At 45.3% G+C, this 18,317-nt stretch overlaps 1 protein-coding gene across 4 annotated transcripts in view; it reads left to right on the forward strand.

Annotated features, from left to right (window-relative positions):
- The window catches only part of TMEM108 (transmembrane protein 108), a 172,942-nt gene extending 157,516 nt beyond the window's left edge, over positions 1-15,426 (forward strand). For all 4 annotated transcript variants that reach the window (XM_059482713.1, XM_059482705.1, XM_059482722.1 and 1 more), the window contains 3 exons: positions 4,599-5,711; positions 13,560-13,714; positions 15,092-15,426. In XM_059482713.1, coding sequence (XP_059338696.1) covers positions 4,599-5,711; positions 13,560-13,714; positions 15,092-15,214 — 1,391 coding nt within the window. In that variant the 3' untranslated portion in view covers positions 15,215-15,426. The remainder of the gene's footprint in view (positions 1-4,598; positions 5,712-13,559; positions 13,715-15,091) is intronic.
- The last annotated feature ends 2,891 nt before the right edge of the window (positions 15,427-18,317 follow it).

Raw genomic sequence — 18,317 nt, forward strand, 5'->3', positions numbered from 1 at the left:
TCTCTGGCAATTAGGACTCGATCCAAAGCTCGCTAAAGTCATTGGGAGCCTTTCCACAGGCTTTAGAAGAGGAGTTACATAAGTTTGTGCTGTTTAAAGGGGGTGCCCCAGGGAGGCTGAACGCATGAGCTGACTCGACAGCCACATGCCTGCTCTGCCATGTCATGCAGAAAGGCTGTTCTCAAAGGGCCCATGAAGGGTCCCATGCAGCACCAGGCAGTGTTAACTCCTGAGTGAAATAACCTTCCAATGCTGTCCTGGGCCAGGACACTGGCTCCTCGTGGAGCCTCCCAAAGCCCAGAGATAAAACAAAGAACATAAGCTGCTGAGGCCTGAATTGCTTATTTTTTCTGTTAAGGAGGGTCACAGTTCTGTTGCTTGTGTGCAAATAAAAGGGTCACAAGGAAGTTTCCAAGTGGTAGAACCCTGAGGATTTCATAGTCTAGGAAGTGAAGTACTCCTAACCCCAGACTTTTCTGAGACTCATTGAAGATGTAAACCATAATCTTTTGAAACATTACTGTAAAGGAATTCCTTCATTTCCTTCACGTACACAACTATACACGCCATTTCCAGGCTTCTTATGTGAGTGTACAGTGAGGAGAAGCACTGCAGGGAGATCCTGTTGAGATTTGAACCATTGCACCGTGTTGTCAGGAAGTTTTTATGGCTAAATGCACATCCACACCCTCTTGTACCTTCTGCTGTCACTCTGCTGCGTTTCATCCTTGAGTTAATTCATTTTGTACCTAATATGCCCTTCCTGGTGCACTGTGCACGAGGCAAGACCACAGTTCACACCACAGAGATGTCAGGTCAATCAGCCTTCTTATTAGGGTTGAATGGATTTAATGTAGCCATAAAATAAGGTTCCAAAAGCATGAATTTGACACATAGCATTTAAAACACAAACCAGTTTGGTCTGTTCTGACCCTGTGCTCCTGTACCTTAGAAACAGCCCCTTATGAAAAAAGTTAATGGGGTGAGCTGACCTTTGAAAATATTATTATTTGCTATAATGTGCTTGCATCAGTCTGTATTATTGTTGTGCCAGCAGATCATAAGGACTTACAGTCCTTACTCCAAAGGGCTCATGCTCTAAGTAAAATCAGCTCCAAGAGCTTTAGGCAGCCAAAATGAAGGCAAAGACTGAAGAACTGCACTTTGAACATTTGCTATCTCACCTGGAATATCAAAGTTTGGCAAGGAGAACTTGATAGCAGCCAGAAGGCTTCCTTTCACTGGTAGTAGAATTGAAGGTAAGCTGAGGAACCAGGGGACAGCTGGCATTGTACCCACCATTGTGCTTCACTTAGTACGGGTGCATTTGTGAAGCACAGACAGAGGGACGAAAAGGAAAGAATGTCACAGGTGCTGGAAAAGTCCATTTCTGGGACAAATGCCTCCTGTGCCTGAGTACAGAAATTTAGAATATCATTTTCTCAGGCTTAAGCCAAAGTTGCCAATAAGGGCTGTCCAGTATCAGGGAATTCAGTAAGAACCCCACTTTGTAAGACTTTGCCTGTCCTTAATGATAGAAAAGTAAGTGGGAGCTCTAGGCAATCAAGTCACTGCAAATCCAGACAGAGCATGCTTGGGTGATCATGCAGAGCATCTAAAAATACCATTTCCAGCTTTACTTTTGCTTTCCAGCAAATTAATTCTACTTAGCAGGGCCAACAAAACCCACTGTGAAGTCCTTATCATCAGCTGTTCCTCTCTAAATATACAGCACTGGCTATTTTTACAATTATCTGCTAAGCTGAATATTTTTCCAGTAGTTAGGGGCACAGATTAGCTCTGGTGGTTGCTGAAGGAATTACTATGGGCCATCCAACCAACAGCAAAAATGTCCTAAAAAGTTATAGCTTATAGGGCCACAGTGGCTCTGCAGAGGCTTTTAAAGCAAGAGTGGCAGATGAGTAAAACCTGACTGCCACAACCTGGGATGGCCAAATGTCATGGGAGTTATTGTTTATTATTTATTGTCAGATAAATTACTGATGTAGTATTTCCTATAAATATTTATTCATACTTTACAAGCCACCTAAAGGTACGAGCTAAATGCATCTGGTTTCCCTTGCTGATGTGTGGTGACCTGCTACCACAACAGACTGCCCCAGAGAGACTATAAATGTTTATAGGGGCAAGCCTCAGATTTATCAGTATTTCAAGATGTGGAGATGGGTGTTAGGTGGGTTTGCAGCAAAAGATCAGGGTTTCTAACCCCAGGGCATGATATGTAGAAGAGCTGACAAGTTCTTTATTCTTTCAGGAATATCCTGGACATAAACATTGATCCAATGGTGATGGGGTTTTTGTGTGTGTGAGGTGTGAGAGAAGAAAGAACACACAAAGAACATCCAAAAATTTTAATAGTCATTAAAATCATTATAATCTAGTATCTCATAATATCTGCCAACGTACTTTATCTTGTGTGCTCAGAACAGCAGGCTCAAAGTTTCCTGCACCATTATCTCCACACACCAAATCCAAAATAAACCGTCATCCTTTCCTCTTTGAATTTGTTCTGTGGCAGCAAATTGTCTTGGCATGAAATATTAGGCATATGGACACTAGAATATCTGCTTTGACCTTGACCTCAGAATAAGCACTGCCAAATATGTGAAGATAACTCCTGCCTTTTATTTCCAAGAGTGATGCTCCATGGGTACAGCCCGATCTGCCCTCCTGGTTGCATCTCAGTGTAGAGAATTCATGGGTTTTAATTTGAATAGGTGCTCTGCTAAGAACATATTGTCTGTGGCTGGCTAGGAACTGGGAAGCAGTATCCCAGATGATGGTTTATTTGGCAGAGATATTTATTCCAGAAATTAAAAAAGAAAGAAAGCTAATTTTAGCATCAGGCAGTGGAAAGTGTACTACTTGTAATTGGCTCTCTCCATGTTATTTAGTCAGTGTTTTCATCTTCTGGATACTCTTCCAAGTAGCAGGAGTCTGCTGGGGGCAAGATGAGCTGATTTTTTTTTATTGCAGAGCTCTGTGCTTCTCTGGTTCAGAAATGATGGGTAGTGATCACAGTAGAACATTTAGCTGGGTAAGAGGAACAGATACTGCACCTTTGGTGAGTTTTTGCTGCATGTGTTGCAATGATCATGCATGGGTGTGAATGATATTTAGGATTCAGAATAAACTCATTTCATCACATTTGCATTTGCTCAACATGAAACAGAACCAAGGCCAGCAGACACCTAATCAGAGATCTTCTTTCATTTTCCCAAGTCCCTGTCTTCCTTTGGCCCATAACAGACACTCCCAAAGACTGTAGAACTCAATGGCATAACAAGGCTCATGGAGAAAGCTGGCCAACTAGGAAGGGTAGAGCAGGGGGCAGGAAGGCATTCCACAGTCCTGGCTGGAAGTTGATCATCACCCAGTTTGGAGTCCTGCAGTTTTGACGAACTCCGAACTCATCTCCCTGATTTGTTAAGACCATGACAACATTTTTCACGTCGACACTGCTGGTTGAAATCCACCCTAGCACAGTGCTAATGGTGCCATCTGATGATGCTCAGTGGACTGTTCAAAATGGATTTATTCCATGTGCTTCCTGGTAGGCAGAGATCCACATTACACTCGACAGCTTCAACATATGGAAATGGTGACATGTGATTGATGTGGTCCCTGCAGGTCACGCTCACTCAGGGCGTATTAGCCCTGCATCCCGGGGAGGCTTATGCTACTGCAGCTGCCCACCTCCATTATCTGAACTAGGAACAGATGAAAGAATTGATGTTCCCAGCAGTGTGGATCTGGCACCTCGTGAAATTATATGCAACACTGAGGGAGGTGGGAGGCAAAATTCACACAATTCAACCCCACACCACGTGTGAGCACAGAACACGTTGCAACCAAACTGTGGTTATGGATGTGAAGGGCAGTTGTGTTAGATCACAATAATCACAATGTTTTTTGAAATGGCTGGGATAGCTGTGTTTTCTTGTTAATTTTTGACATTTGGAGTGACTAGATTTTCCAAAGTCGCTAAGTAAAGCACAGCATGTATAACCCACGTAGCCCTCTCATCAGATATCCCTTCTTGACCTAATTTTCAGCAAGGCCTAAGCATCTGCTCTTTCAAAAAACAGATTGCTTAATGGCAGCCAAGACTGGAGGCAGCCAAATTTAGGATTTTGTGGCCAAAGGAGTGAGCAGACTAAGGTTTCCCATAATGATATGGACATTCATCTGGACACCTCCTGGCCGCAATGAAAATGAGGACGTCTGTTCTTTCTGCCCCTGAAATGTAGGATGCTTTTTAGCTTCTCCAGGGAAGTCATCTGCCTATGGCATTTTAAAGATTCACATGAGTCAATATTGCAAGGTCCTCTCTTTTCTTGCAACAGAAATTCCCTGTAATCTTGCTCATCGCTCTTATGACCATGGGCTTACCACAGCTCCTGCAGATTTCTTTCTCTTCCTACTTTCACAGAGAAGCAGACAAAGTTGGATGTTAACTCTTCTGTCCTTCTGCAGAACATGGAAGGTATTCCTTCCTGCCAGACACACAAGCCATGCTGTCCCCATCAATCCCTTCCTCCCCAGTATCTCACCTTCTTTTTGTGTTTTTTCCTCAGGTGTTCTACTGATCTTGGCACTGACAGAAGAGCTGGTGTTTTCTGTTCAGGTACTGTCTCCCGCTGTCTCCTCCTCTCAGGGCTTCCCGATGAACACTACAACTGTCACAGCCATGGGAACAACACCTCACCACAAAGACCACCCCACGGCAGAGCCCCTTCCCATGTCTGCTGAAGCCATGTCCCACCCCATCAGCCTGGTGGAGAAAGGCCCTTCCACCGGGCAGGAGCGAGAGAGTGGCCCTCGCATCGGTGAGAAGGAAACTTACCATTTGTACAACCAGAGTGCTTTGTACTCAGGACAGTCTCGCCCCAAGGGGAAAATATTCCAGGTTTTCAAAGGCAACTTCTCAGAGTCGACAGAGCCTTACCTAAAGACAACCCTGCACTCTCCCTTCCCTACCCTGAGGAGCCCTTTCACAGATCACCCGTTTCAGTCCCAGACCACAGCATCCAGCGATCCAAATGGAATGGGGCTGGCAAGAACTACACACTCAGACCCTTCTCCCCACCGCAACTCCTCGGGAAGCCTTAGGGAAGCAGAGCGAGGGGATGGGACCGAGGTAGCAGTGCAGGAGGCAGATTTTGCCACCACAACTGCTGGACCATCAACTGATCCTGAAGCAGTGTCGGTGCCTTTTAAACCCACCCACTATGGCATGTGGGATATGCTGAGCAAAAACAACTCTTGGGTAACCTTGAATCTCAGTACAAATGTCCCTGTGTTTGCTGGCTCTGGATCTGCTACAGCAGCAGCTGGTCACTCAGTTCAGACCAGTTTTGACGTCAGCATCTCGTCCTCGGCAGCGGGAGACGCCGAGGGACTGACTCCGACGCAGCACGGCGCGGTGACCAATGCCACGTCACCAGGCAGTGCTCTCTCCTCAGTGCCTGCCACCAGGTTGTCCAGCGCCACCTCCACAGCTGGCTCCACCGCCACCGGGAACTTCCTGAACAGACTGGTTCCTGCCGGGACCTGGAAACCAGGTGTGCAAGGAAACATCTCCCATGTCACCGAGGGGGACAAACCCCAGCACAGAGCAACCATCTGTCTCAGCAAGATGGACATTGCCTGGATCATTCTGGCTATCAGCGTCCCTATATCCTCATGTTGTAAGTTAATTGCCACTTTATTTCGCTTTCTCTTTCCTTAATATTCAGATTTTGGCCCATGATTCAAGGACTAGCTGACCTAACAGAGGCAGGTCAGCTTGGAGTGGATGAGATGTACAGGCATCACATTCACTGACCAAAGTGTTCAACTTCAAAATGCAGGACTCAAAAGTTACAGTCAAAGCATCCTCACTCTATTGCTATTAAAAATCTTATGGGGTAACTCTCCACTTGAGGGTGTAACCCTAGCCTGAACAACTCTGGAATATAAGGCAGCTTTACTCCAAAGTGTTTAGGACAGTGACCAAAAACTTGATCAAAGACAGTGATTCTTTTAGAAAGCAATGCTTTTATATAGGAACTAGTACTTGCTGCCCTGAAATTGGAGCTAGAAAGCCCACTGCTAAAGGATTAATAACATCTGTAATGACTAATAATTCAGGAAACACCCGTTTTCCAGTGCAATAAAATATTTCATTGCAGGTAGTGCATGAATTATCAGATTTTAAAATCTGATAACCAAAGTGCCAGTTTCCTCAATTTTAATTCCAATTTACAGTTGCCAAGGGAAGAGAAAGAAACCTTGGCCTTCAGACACCTGGAGTCAGCCACCTGCAGGACCAGGGCAGGTTGGGTTTCCAGACCTGGCTCAGGGTCCTGTTGTTTGATTCAATTACAAAAAACACATGGGAAATTATGATCAAGCTTGTGAGTGCTTGCCAGGATGTCCTGTGCCTAGCTGGGTTGTATCAGCTTGGTGGGACAGCATATTCTCTGTAGTCTCACTGTCATGGGGTGTGATTATTCTGAGCTGTCTGGAGTGAAACAAAACCAAACTTTTCTCAGCCTTTGCTGCCTGAGGCAACATAAAGGGGTAGTAGCCAACAACACTGAGTATTAATGCTGTAATTTACAGCTATGAGCTGCACTGAGGACAAGGCTAGATGAGCTGCCTGAGCCAGTCTCACACACAGCTTACTCCAGCCAAACAGGACAGTGCTGCTCTCTCCTGCTCTTTCTGATGTGCAGGCACCTGATCCTGCCCCTCTTCTTCTGCCTGGGCCTGACTTTTCACCTCCCCAAGACACTTTCAGATTGTTAAAGTGGCAAAAAAATATTCACTTTGCTCATTGGTACTTTCTGTTCACCCAGTGAGCTGAATCAGCTCCCCACAGAGTTAGATGGGCATGAGACCCAGAAAGGATGAGTCTGCAGGAGTGCAGACCTGGAGAGGGGACCATACTAATCCTTTCAGCAGCTGCAAATTATTGGATTGGGTCAGCATATTTGTTAGAGTCACACCTCTGGGACCATCAATTCTGCTATTGCCAATGTGGTTAAAACCACAAGTGAGAACAAAGCTTAAAGGCTAAAAGATGGGCAATCAAAGAGAAACCAAAGCAGAATTTGCACGTGTATTTCTGGGCAAGATGGGGAGGAGAAACTGGCACTTAGCAATCATGTAGTTGGAAGCAGCAGTATTTGATGATTTGGTGAACTATGCCTTGTCTGTCCATCAAGGATCAAATAAAGGAACTAAACTAAATAACTAATAATTAAAGGATCAAATAAAAATTTCCAAGAATTACATTTTGAGCCAATATCCAGAAAGAAAGCTGAGCTGGATAGAAGGCATCTAAATACAAAATAAGAAGTGTAAAACCATACAACACAAGCATGGGAAGTATAGCCAGTGGGTAAACTGGTCTGTGCATGCAGAGTGCCATAATAATAATAATAACAGGTGAATAATAATAACAGTAACAGTAACAATAGTAATAATGAGAAGTCTGATAGCAGGAGTGCTAACCCACTGTTCATTAAACAGAGGTGTCAGCACTTTTCTTCTTTTCATTTGTGCCATGTGTTCATGCGACTGCCTATTCTGGTTCTTGTATTCATAAGCTACATTTAAAAAAAAAGAAGTTAAATGCTGTTTTGAAAGTTATCTGTATCAGCACTAATACAACTGAGTGTTTAAATAATTCAGGTATTTAAGTCCTGCTCTCAAGACCAGATTCCTGAGGATGGCTTTCATTGGGACTCCCCTTTAAAAATCCGGGAATCCTCGGATCTATTTCAGACCTGAAACGAACGGCAGACAGGCATTTAAATGGTATTTTTGGGGGTGATCTGGCTTTAGATCAAGGAAATCGATTCCATCCCGATGTTTGGCTGTCTAAAGCGCGCCGCACAGCGGAGGGGCGCTGTGCTGTGTGCGCGGTGCGAAGGGGACTGTCGCCACCTCCCGGGCACAGGCGGGGACAGCCGGCCCGCGCTGGCACACGCTCCTCTCCTCTGGCATACAGCGGGCTGACGCCGGGAGAAGCATGAAGAACGGATATTAGGGGTTCATTTCATCTTCAAACAGCGAAGAAGTTTTGCAAGAGAGTCTCTCTCGGTTGTTGTAGGCACGGGTTGAGAAAAAACTATTGTCGTGCTCCTGCCTTGGGATGCTGAAAGGCTATAGAGGCACAATCCTGTGCTGTGAAATAGCTGAGCTGCCTTAGGAGGGATCAAACCACAGGGGAAGTCACTGAGGACCCCTTACAGCTGTGGGCTGGTGGCTCTGCGCTCAGGCTGGCACCTTCAGCACCATGCAGAGAGACAGCCTCAAGGCAGGGTAGTTAGCCACACACCCTGGAAAAACAGGGAAAGAGGTGAGGAGAGGCAACCCAGAGCCTGTGCATGAGGCTGCAGAGCTGCAGGAATCCAATTAACTCAGCTCCCTTGTCCTGCTAATGAGGGGTGCCCGGAGCCGAGCCAGCTCACTGACCTCCTGTTTCCCCAGAGCCTTTGAAGAGATGTGCAGTGACCAGAGCATCTCTCCTCTGCCAGGAGCCCTTGTGTCTTTCCATATAATCTCTCCTCTGTGTGAGGAGTTACAAAGAGGCTGGAAAAGCTTTCTTTGGAGGGCTTCTGGGCACAGCTTGTGCTACCCAAAAGTCCTTGGAAGGGAAAACATATCGCAATACTGCAAAGATGTCTCTGTCCCTCTCTGATCCCTACACGCTGCTTGCTGTCACACTTCTAGTGACAGGCACCTGTTGCATGAAAACCTCTGGGCATTTGAGCTTCTGTAGCAGGGGAAGTGACTTGCTAGAGAGCAACCACAGGAGCCTTTGGCTCCTCATCCTCACTGGAGGAAGTGCTTGGGGTGCAGCACGTCTCCGCACAGAGGACAGACTCTGCTGGGGTTTCCTTGCTGGCCCATCCCCGCTGTGGGGATTTGCACCAAAGGGCAGGAAGCAGCAGAATGTTTGTTCAGCAGCACTGTGCCCTGACATCTGAGCCCCACTGGGGACTGGCAGGTCCTACAGCCAGTGCTGGTGGCACAGCTGAGGGGCTGGAACACAAGCCTAGAGATCTATGCCTCAAGAACTCCCCTGCTTAAAAAAGACCTGGGATTTAGCCTCCCACCCTCACAATTAATGCTTCTTTACAGATACACAGATTTCTGAGTCCCACTGAAATCCCTTAAACTGCTAGCTAGAAGAATGATGCTTTGAGTAGGAATGCACAAGCCATGTCTGCTGCATGAACTTAGGGAAATCATTTCACCTTTTGGCAGCTCAGTTTCATGGTATAAATAATGACAGTAATGTTGCTAATGCCATGGGAGGGCTGCAAAAATGAAGGATTCTGTATCATTCCCTTTCCCAGAAAAGCAAAATCATATACAACAGTGATGTCATTATTTTCTTCATGTCACAGTTTGAGCTGGGTTTGCAGTGTCCTTCAGGCAGCCTTGAACATTTTTGTGCACGTTCTGTTGTACATGTGTAGGTGCCTCTCTCTGTAATGCAGAACAAGAACAATATGAGCTCATTTTAAAACTCACTGTTCCAGTCCATGGGCTCCTGGTTCTTGCGTCACTGGAACTACAGAGTGACACAATAAAATGTGGAAGAGGAACTTGCAAATCAGATGTACAGGAGTCAATTTATCCAGTCAGTTCTGCTGACACAGGAGAACATGAGAGGAAGGCTGAGCCTCTCACCACAGGCATCAGCAGAACTCAGAGAATATGTGAAGAATTGCCTTGGGCCTAACCTCACTTAGCTCACATTTCATGCACTGGAATGCTTTCCAAAATTACCTCACTCACCTTCTCCATCACAAAACCTATGCTTGCTTTCCACTCTGAAGCAACAGAGATCGCAAGCCCTGAGCCTGATCCCCAGGTGTGAACTCAGGCTGAGCTGGAGTGACTCCTGTCTCTGGATGTAGTCAATAACCAAATCCATCCTGATACCTTTATCACAGCCAAGTATGTGCTGCTACATATAGGAAACCAGGGAAATAGAAAAAAATAAGGAAGAAGCATTTTTAGTCATGGAGGGAAGTGCAAACTCAGTTTATGTTGTGATCTGCAGGCATAGGAAGAAGTAAATGAAGATCCTTCACCCTGAATATTACATGACTTTTAAGTGCTTACTATTTCAGGTCTGTTAACACTGTGTTTTGTGTGGGGGCTGGAAAGTGGAGGAAGGGAGCATGCAGCTGCGTAAGATTGGTCCAATATTTTAGTGAGTTGAAGGGAAAGACTGTCAGAAAACTGTAGGGAATTGGTATGATCTCATTGCACTGCATTAATGAAGCTGGATTGGATGTAGTATATAATCATATTGGGTTATATTTGAAAAAAAAACACTAGAGATTAGAAAAGAGACATGGAATTACTCAGGAGTGGAGAAATGCAACAAGTTCCACTTGTGCCATGATGTAGCACTAAAAGAGGCTGAATCTTACATATATAGGAGAGATTTCTGACAGCATAGAGGAAGTTTTCAATAAAAAAGGCAAAAGAACATGGAGGAAGTGATGGTTGAAGGTGAAAGTACTTATACAAGAGTAGTGTAAGCATGTCCCCACAATGGAAATTAAACATTGAAACAAAATTTGTGGGAATGGGATGCTCATCTGGTCACTCTGTATCCTTAAATAAAGCTGAGTATTTTCCTATGAGATGTGCTATGTCTTAAATACAGATTATATTAAAGGTAACAGGTGAAAGTCTCCTGGTGTGCAGGTGCTATATGGGTGACAGTAGGTGATGGACATCTTCCCACCAGCCTAGAAACTTGTAAATCTGTGAGAATCTTGTTTCTCCCATTTGTGGGATGTTTTATGTCATAGGTGGGGGGACAGATAATGCAGATGTAACTTGCCCTATGCCAAAGAATGTCCAATGTCAGAGCTGGAACTCCTCAGCAGCTCAGCCCCTTAACATGTGAAAAGACATGGGTTAGAAATGCTTCCAGAATCTCTGAACCTCCAGAGACCCCTGATTTTTCCTAACATTGTCACAGTCTCTGTACAAGGGACTTCAGGCTGACACAGGGACAACACTCACATCTCCTCATGGCACTCACTGTCGACTTGAACACTCTTAAATGAGATCTCCTCACCTTTGAATTGGGGCAGCTTAGGTAGACATCCTTCTGCTGAAATACATATTTGTGGAAGCTCAGGAACCCATTTTCCATGCTCTTCCATCCATTTTCTTGTGTGTCCACCACAGCTGGAGGCCAAGAGTGTAATTTAGAGAGGGAGAATTATTGCTGTATGTATCTACACATGGCAAGGCCATTTCCTGCTGGAAGAAGCTGGGATCTCTCTCAACTCAGTGTCACTGGCTTTCCAGCCCCTAAACCCCAAATCTGATACTTCTCTGTCAGCAACCACAGTATTTTATAAGCTTTAAAACCTCAGGCTTTCAAAAAAATATTTGCACAGAGTTGACTTTACTGGAGCTCCCACATCCTCAGGCACCTTCAGAAATGCTCTTTCCATGCCTTAGGGATGGATCTCTTGTTGCTGGATACTGAAAAGCTCCAAGGACTGTTTGCTCTCACCAGCAGTGGTGAGGGCTAAATGCAAGTCCTGCATCACTTTCTAATCTGCCCAAGCCTGCAGGCTGGGCTGGGACATGGAGAGGGCAGCAGCCAAAGTAGGGATAAAAGGTGCAGCCCTTCAGGAGGACAGGCATTTCCCCAGGCAGGGAGAGCAGTTCTGAGGGGGTTCTGCACCGCCACCATGAGGTGCAGCGGCAGGATTCAGACTATTGGGTTGTCAGCAAATGAAGTTGTTAGTGACAGAACTGCCTGAACAGAAAGACATTGATTTTTAAAATTTTTTTAATTATTATTCTTAGTAGTTTATTCTCTTTTTTTTTTTTTTAATAGAGCTCTAGCCTTGCACTTTTGTGTTGCCATTTTTCTGTGGTAGATGGGATAAAGAATGAGATCCATGGCACATGGGTAGCTGCAAAACATACATAGCAGCAATGATCTCTCTGCAGTCTTTTCTTTCCTCTGAGTTATCATTCTAATACATAATTATACCTGTAGCTGAGAAAATAATATATTTTTCTGCTTCAATAATATTTTCTCTCTTCTCCTTTACCATGAGGGATTTAGAAATGATAGAGGGAATTGACAGCAGGGCATTTCCTATTTCACAGGTACAAACCAAAGCAAGTACATGTACATGTACATGAATTCCACAGGTGTAAGGGGAGCAGACAGAGCTCACACATCACAGCTCTGAGCAAACCCTTGCACACACTGCAGCTCCTGCCTGAGCCAGGGCCAGTGGGAGCAGTAAGTCTCCTGCTCTGGGTTTGCCTGTCTCTCTGAAGTAGCCAAGATTACCCATCTGAATGGAAACAGAGATTAATAAACTGAAAGCAATTCCAGAAAATAACACTCAGCCAGCTTTGTGTTCAGCTCCCTGCTGGGAGAGAATTACCTGGCCATTTCTGGAGCCTGGGGATCCTGTGGCCCTGGGACCAGACAGACTCCTGAACATGAGGAGTTTCACTTGCTGGTCACTTTGTCTTGCCTAGCTGCCCTACTTTAAGTTTGGATATTTCAGATTGTAAAAGCTTAAGTGAGGTCTGAAGGCGAGGAAAGAATAACACTCTCAGACATCACCCAATGCCCAGGCAAGTGTAGGGGAACAGGTTACCCTTACCAGTAGATTCCACAGCCCAGGCAAACATGGGGGAACAGGTTACCCTTATCAGTAGATTCCACAGCCCAGGCAAACATGGGGGAACAGGTTACCCTTATCAGTAGATTCCACATCCCACAGCTGATGGAGACAGGCAGGAAAACCCCAGCTCTGGCATTAGCACTATCCTGGAAGGGTAAGGTATGTGAGACTGGTGCCACAGGGATCTCCACACCCTTACCCCTCTCTCATCCTACTCAGGAGCCCATCTGTTCCTCTGGCTGGTTGCTGATGTGTTCGAACATGGTCACAAACCAAAATCCAAGTTACAAATGGCAGGCAACAGAGGCAGGGATCAGTGGCACTTCAGGACAGAGGCTTTTGGTGTTGAAGCCACACAGCTGTGGCATTTATGAATTTGCTGTTTGAAATAGGACAGGTATCTCTCACTGCCCACTTGCTAATGTGCTCATCTCTGCAGCCCCTGAACACACCAGATGCAGAAAAGATCCCCACAGAAGCATCTTAGCCCCTGAGGAGTTCCCTCTCTCCTACAGGGTCTATAAATCCCTTCTTGGGTATTGAATTGCCATCAGTTACAACAACAAAGCTTTCATTAATCAGGCAGCCACATCTTGGTGATTATACACTCACATCAATAAGAAAGCAAAAATTTCATATTCTGCCAAGCCCAAAGCCTCATTTGCTTGGCCCAGATTCTGACATAATTGTGTAGGGTTTGCTAGCAGAGAGCTGGGGCTGGCTGAGACTGAAGCATATGAATGCAGGTCACCAGCCCTCTCCTTAGGTAACATAAAGTACAAATCCATGGTACTGATGAGTCCTTATTGCAAGGAAATAACCAGATTTTTGGCATGTTTCTATTAACAGCAGTTCTGCTGACAGTCTGCTGCATGAGAAGGAAGAAGAAGACATCTAACCCAGAGAACAACCTGAGCTATTGGAATAATGCTATTACCATGGACTACTTCAACAGGCATGCTGTAGAGTTACCAAGAGAGATCCAGTCACTGGAGACTTCAGAGGTACCTCACTTGCTGAGCTGGTGTCTGAAAACTGGAACTGAAGCCATGCTGGGAGGAGGGGAGAGGAAGTCATATGAATAAACCTTGAAATCCCTACACATGTTCAGGGGAGCAGCTATTAGGGAAGGACTCCCTCCTACACATGTATTATGATGGGATAAACATCTCAGCAAAACTGGATTGCCATCCTCTTCCAAGCCACTGCAGATGTGTTCCAAATTGCTGTCTGATGATGGGCATTAACCACCTCTTGGTGAATTTGTTCCTGAGTTTTTCTTCCTTGTGAGCCTACAGCCAATGTCAAGCCAGGCCATGGTGGCTTAAGGAGAGCCCTTTGGGCTGCCCCATTACTGACAGTCAGTCACAGCATTAAAAAAAAAGGAGGCTGGTGGGAGTTAGTAAAACAAAGAAATTTTTTACATTTATGTCTCAGGAGCTCACTGCAACTTCTCAAATACCAGTCCAGGGAATGAGTGTTCCCACTACAAAAGTAATCAGAACATCAGCATGTGGGGGAGTGTGGTGGTGTGGTGTGCACTCATCAGCCTTTACTTAAGGGGTCTGACTGGTTTGGTGGGCTTATTCATGCATGAGCAGGTGATCCTACTGACAGAAATCTATTCCCTGGCCTCAGAGACAGAGAATAATTCAGTTCATTTCAAAGATAATTAAAAGCTAGAAACAGTGGAGAGTCTGAGTTTATGCTAAAATGATTTTCAGATCAGCTAGCTGACTAACTCATGTGACTAAATTAAAAAAAAAAAATTAGAAAGGAGCCTCTGAGATGTGATTAGACAGTCACAGTCACTTCATTAACCTCACCTTGCTGGCAATCATGTTGCTCAAGCTAAGGCAGGACCTGGTCTGGCTTGCCCAGAATCCAATGTCAGGCCTGTTCACATACAGGGTGGTCTTCAAAAGCTGAGTCATTTAAACCTGATCAGAATATGACTGAACTGGGGAATGATTGAGTGGCTTGGACCCCTATGTGTGGCTTTCTAACCTTAAAAAGAAGTTGAAAATGCATCTTTGAGGAGTCAAGCCCAGCTGAGAGACAGGAAACACTTGCAATGAGTCAATAAAGTGAAAAAAAAAAAAAAAAAAGAAATTAAAGAAATGTGAAAGTTCCAAAAGGATTGGAAGTTTGGTGCAGCTGACCTCTGGGTCCCCAGGCTGAGAAAGAATCAGCAGACTCTGAACCTTTCACTCACAGCTCCTCCTGCCTGACAAAGGGAAAACCCAGCTCACCAAACCCGGCTCTGCAGAGTCACAGCCCACACCATTCAGGCACCTTTGGGGGACTGGGAGGAATGCCCTGAGTGCCCGTGGAGGCTGAAGGGCATGAAGTGCTCATTCTGCCTCTTTGTTTTTCCCCAGGACCACCTGTCGGAGCCGCGCTCCCCGGCCAATGGCGACTACCGGGACAGCGGGATGGTCCTGGTGAACCCCTTCTGCCAGGAAACGCTCTTCGTGGGACACGAGCAAGTCTCTGAAATATGACCCCACAGCTGCCCCCAGCCTGCAGTTTCATCTCTACCGTCTCCAAATTATAAATAAATATATATATTATAAATATAACCTTTGTGTAACCATGAACTACAAGAAATGTTTTCAGCTTTTCTTTTGTCCCTCAGAATTGTCAGCCCCTTTTTTATAAGTGTGGTAAAACTTTACAGAACAAACTGTGGCTTTATAAAATAAAGGTATTTCTAAGCAAAACATCTGTCAAGTGGACTGTATCCTTTCTGTGACTCCAGTACTGCCTGAGCACCAGCTGGGGTGAGCCCTTTGCTGTCCCACTTCCAGTCTGAGCTCCAAAACTCTTTTATATGAGCAAGGACAAGAATGGCTCTTTTTTCCTGCATAAGTGTTTTAACCACACTATACATTGGACTTACAGCTGCTACACTTCAGCCCAATAAAACTAGAATTATTTCCTGAAGATCAAACAGCCTCAAAAGAAGTTGTGTAGAGTGCTGCATTCAGAGGAACAGAAAATTCCTTTCAATTTATCAAAAATCTTGCAATCTGGTGACAAGGGACTACCACCAACTGAATGCTGTGACTTTGACCACATTTCCATTTCCCCACTGTTTTATTTATCTTGTGTGTTTAGACTGCTGGTGCCACTGAATCAAGTTTCCTCATACCCTCTTCTCCTCTCTGAGACTTTCTTTTCCCCCTTAGGAAGGAAAACACAGCATTTTGGAGCAAAATGGCAATTCTTTCCTACCCTGTTAAGTGCTAGATTGCAGACTCTAACAGTGTTAGGGGAATAGGAAGGGTGAACATAGCTTAAATGATAGATTAAAAATAGGTTGCTGCAAGGCTAGATTAATACGGAACATGGAATGACTTGGCCCAGATTGATGCCCTCTCTTTGAGTAACCCAGAACTGTTACTGTGAGACCAATTCTCAGTTTTGCTTCTCAAATTGCTTTTTTATAGCATTCAGCAAGTGAAATGGCTTCTGTCCTTTTAAGCCTAGTCCTCCTTCTCCCCACCTCTGGCCACCAATCCTGCTGGACAATGTTCTGCTTTCACTCCTCACTTGATCAGGAGCAGACTGTGAGGGGCAGTTCAGCCCCTGGCTGCTCCCTGCCACTGGCTGCTCAGGTTTCATGCCTGGCTGCATGAAAGGGAAGTTTCAGCAGGACAGGGTTAGTGTAGCATCATTAACCATATGCCTTGTTCAAGATGAGCCACAGCTGGTGCTAGAAAAGAGACTTACAGCAGTGGCACATCTGGTCCAGCTGTGCCCACTTGCTGATAGTGTCCCAGGGGCTGCTGTTGGTCAGAGCAACATGACAGCTTTACTAAGTGATGGCTGGAGTCAGATCCAGACTTGGCTCAGGGAGCCACAGAGGCCTCAATGCTCCTCCTTTCTCCCCATCCCACACATGCACTTCTGCTGTGCCAAGGCACAAAACTGAATGTGGAGTACAGGCTTCCAGAAACTGGAAGATTGTAATGTTACAGGGACTCTCGTGGGTATTTGTTCCTCTGCTCAGCATCAGAGAGCAATACAGGACTTTCTCATAAGGTGATGGGGCAGGCAGGATGACAAGGCTGTCTATGAACATGGATGGGCACTTTGGGAATAGATCTTTTCACCATGGGATAAATGCTATGCAATATGATACCTGTGATCCTCATGATCAATTGCTAAACAGCCTCCTAGAAACCGCTGTTTGATAGGAGAGTAAAAATTGCCTAGGGGTATTGCCAAGACCAAAAGCAATCCCACAAGGACCTGTGTTTTTATTTAAAGAGGGAGGTGGACAGAGGGAACAAGGTTACAGAAAGCTAAATTCAGATCTTTGAAAAAAGACCCCATATTACATTTGTTTTCTGTACATGGTGTTACTTTTGCAAGGGAGGTTTTCTAATTAGACACAGAGCAACTACATTGAAAATACTGTGTAAGAAATACTGGAGGATGCTTCCCATTTAACCAGCACAGTTTGTTTGGTAATCTAAAGGCAGAATATCTAAACTAGCCAAAAGTATTTGCAAAGCTGAGAGACGCTGTGCTGTTCCCAGTCTTCACACAACCTGGAAATGGTGACCTGACTTTAAGCAGCCTTGCAATTCTCCAACTTAAAAAACAAGTGAAACAAACTCCAGCCATCAACCCGTTGAGCCAGGATTAAGCACCAGTGGAAGACAGGGATTTCTGATTTATCCTGTCTCGCCAAAGACTCACCACTGCCCCTGCACAAACCTACACTGCATTAGGGCAATGCCCAACATCAGCACATTACAGTCGTGCCTACAGAGATGTGCACACAGTGATCTACACTGGAACAGCATCCTGGCTGTGAAGTTTCCCTGTGTATAGGTAGAAAAAGCCAGACCTAACATTGTGTCGTGAAGAATTGCACTGTACCAGGAACACATCCTACTTAATACTTATTATTACCTATAAACTACCCACCTGATCACTAGTAGCTAAAGAATAGTGACATAAAAAGAAGAGCAGGGGAAATCTCCCCCTTTCCCTGCAGTAAGTCTCTAGAATTGTTTTGCCCTTTTCTTCTAATTCACAGTTGCCTCACTGTGTCACCACGTTACGCAGGCCAAGAAGTGAAACAGGTCCGTGCTGAGCAGACAAAGTGCAATTGATTATGTGAAGTTAAACTGACTGGGAAGGGGTGGACGTGAGGGTACTTGTCCCTATAAAATCTGCTGGGATTGTGTCAATATCCCTTGGGCGGGTAGTGAAGCCAAATTGCAGAGAAACCCAGAAGCTGCAGCAGACACAAGGGAGCATTCGATGCTCTGCAGTGGCAAAAGGCTGGCTCGGCGCTGCTCAGCCGTGGCTCAGGTGACTCCACGGAGGTCTGGGTTTTGCTAAGTTAGGAAATGTCTTGTAGACTATGTCTGGAGCAAGCACTGGTGTGAGAAGCAGATGCATTTGTAGTATATAACGGATACCTGTGGCTGTAAGGGTAGGAAATCATCCGGGTGTCAGCGTAGAAAACACTGCTGGTATTTTAACGCGTACATTGTACTGAATCCCCGTCTCGCTGTGCCCGTAAACACCATTGTGCTTTTCATCTGCCACATTTGCAGCAGCAGCAGCAGGGAGATTTCCCCTGAA

The sequence above is a fragment of the Ammospiza nelsoni genome, chromosome 1 (assembly GCF_027579445.1).
Source record: "Ammospiza nelsoni isolate bAmmNel1 chromosome 1, bAmmNel1.pri, whole genome shotgun sequence".
In the NCBI taxonomy this organism is placed as follows: Eukaryota; Metazoa; Chordata; class Aves; order Passeriformes; family Passerellidae; genus Ammospiza; species Ammospiza nelsoni.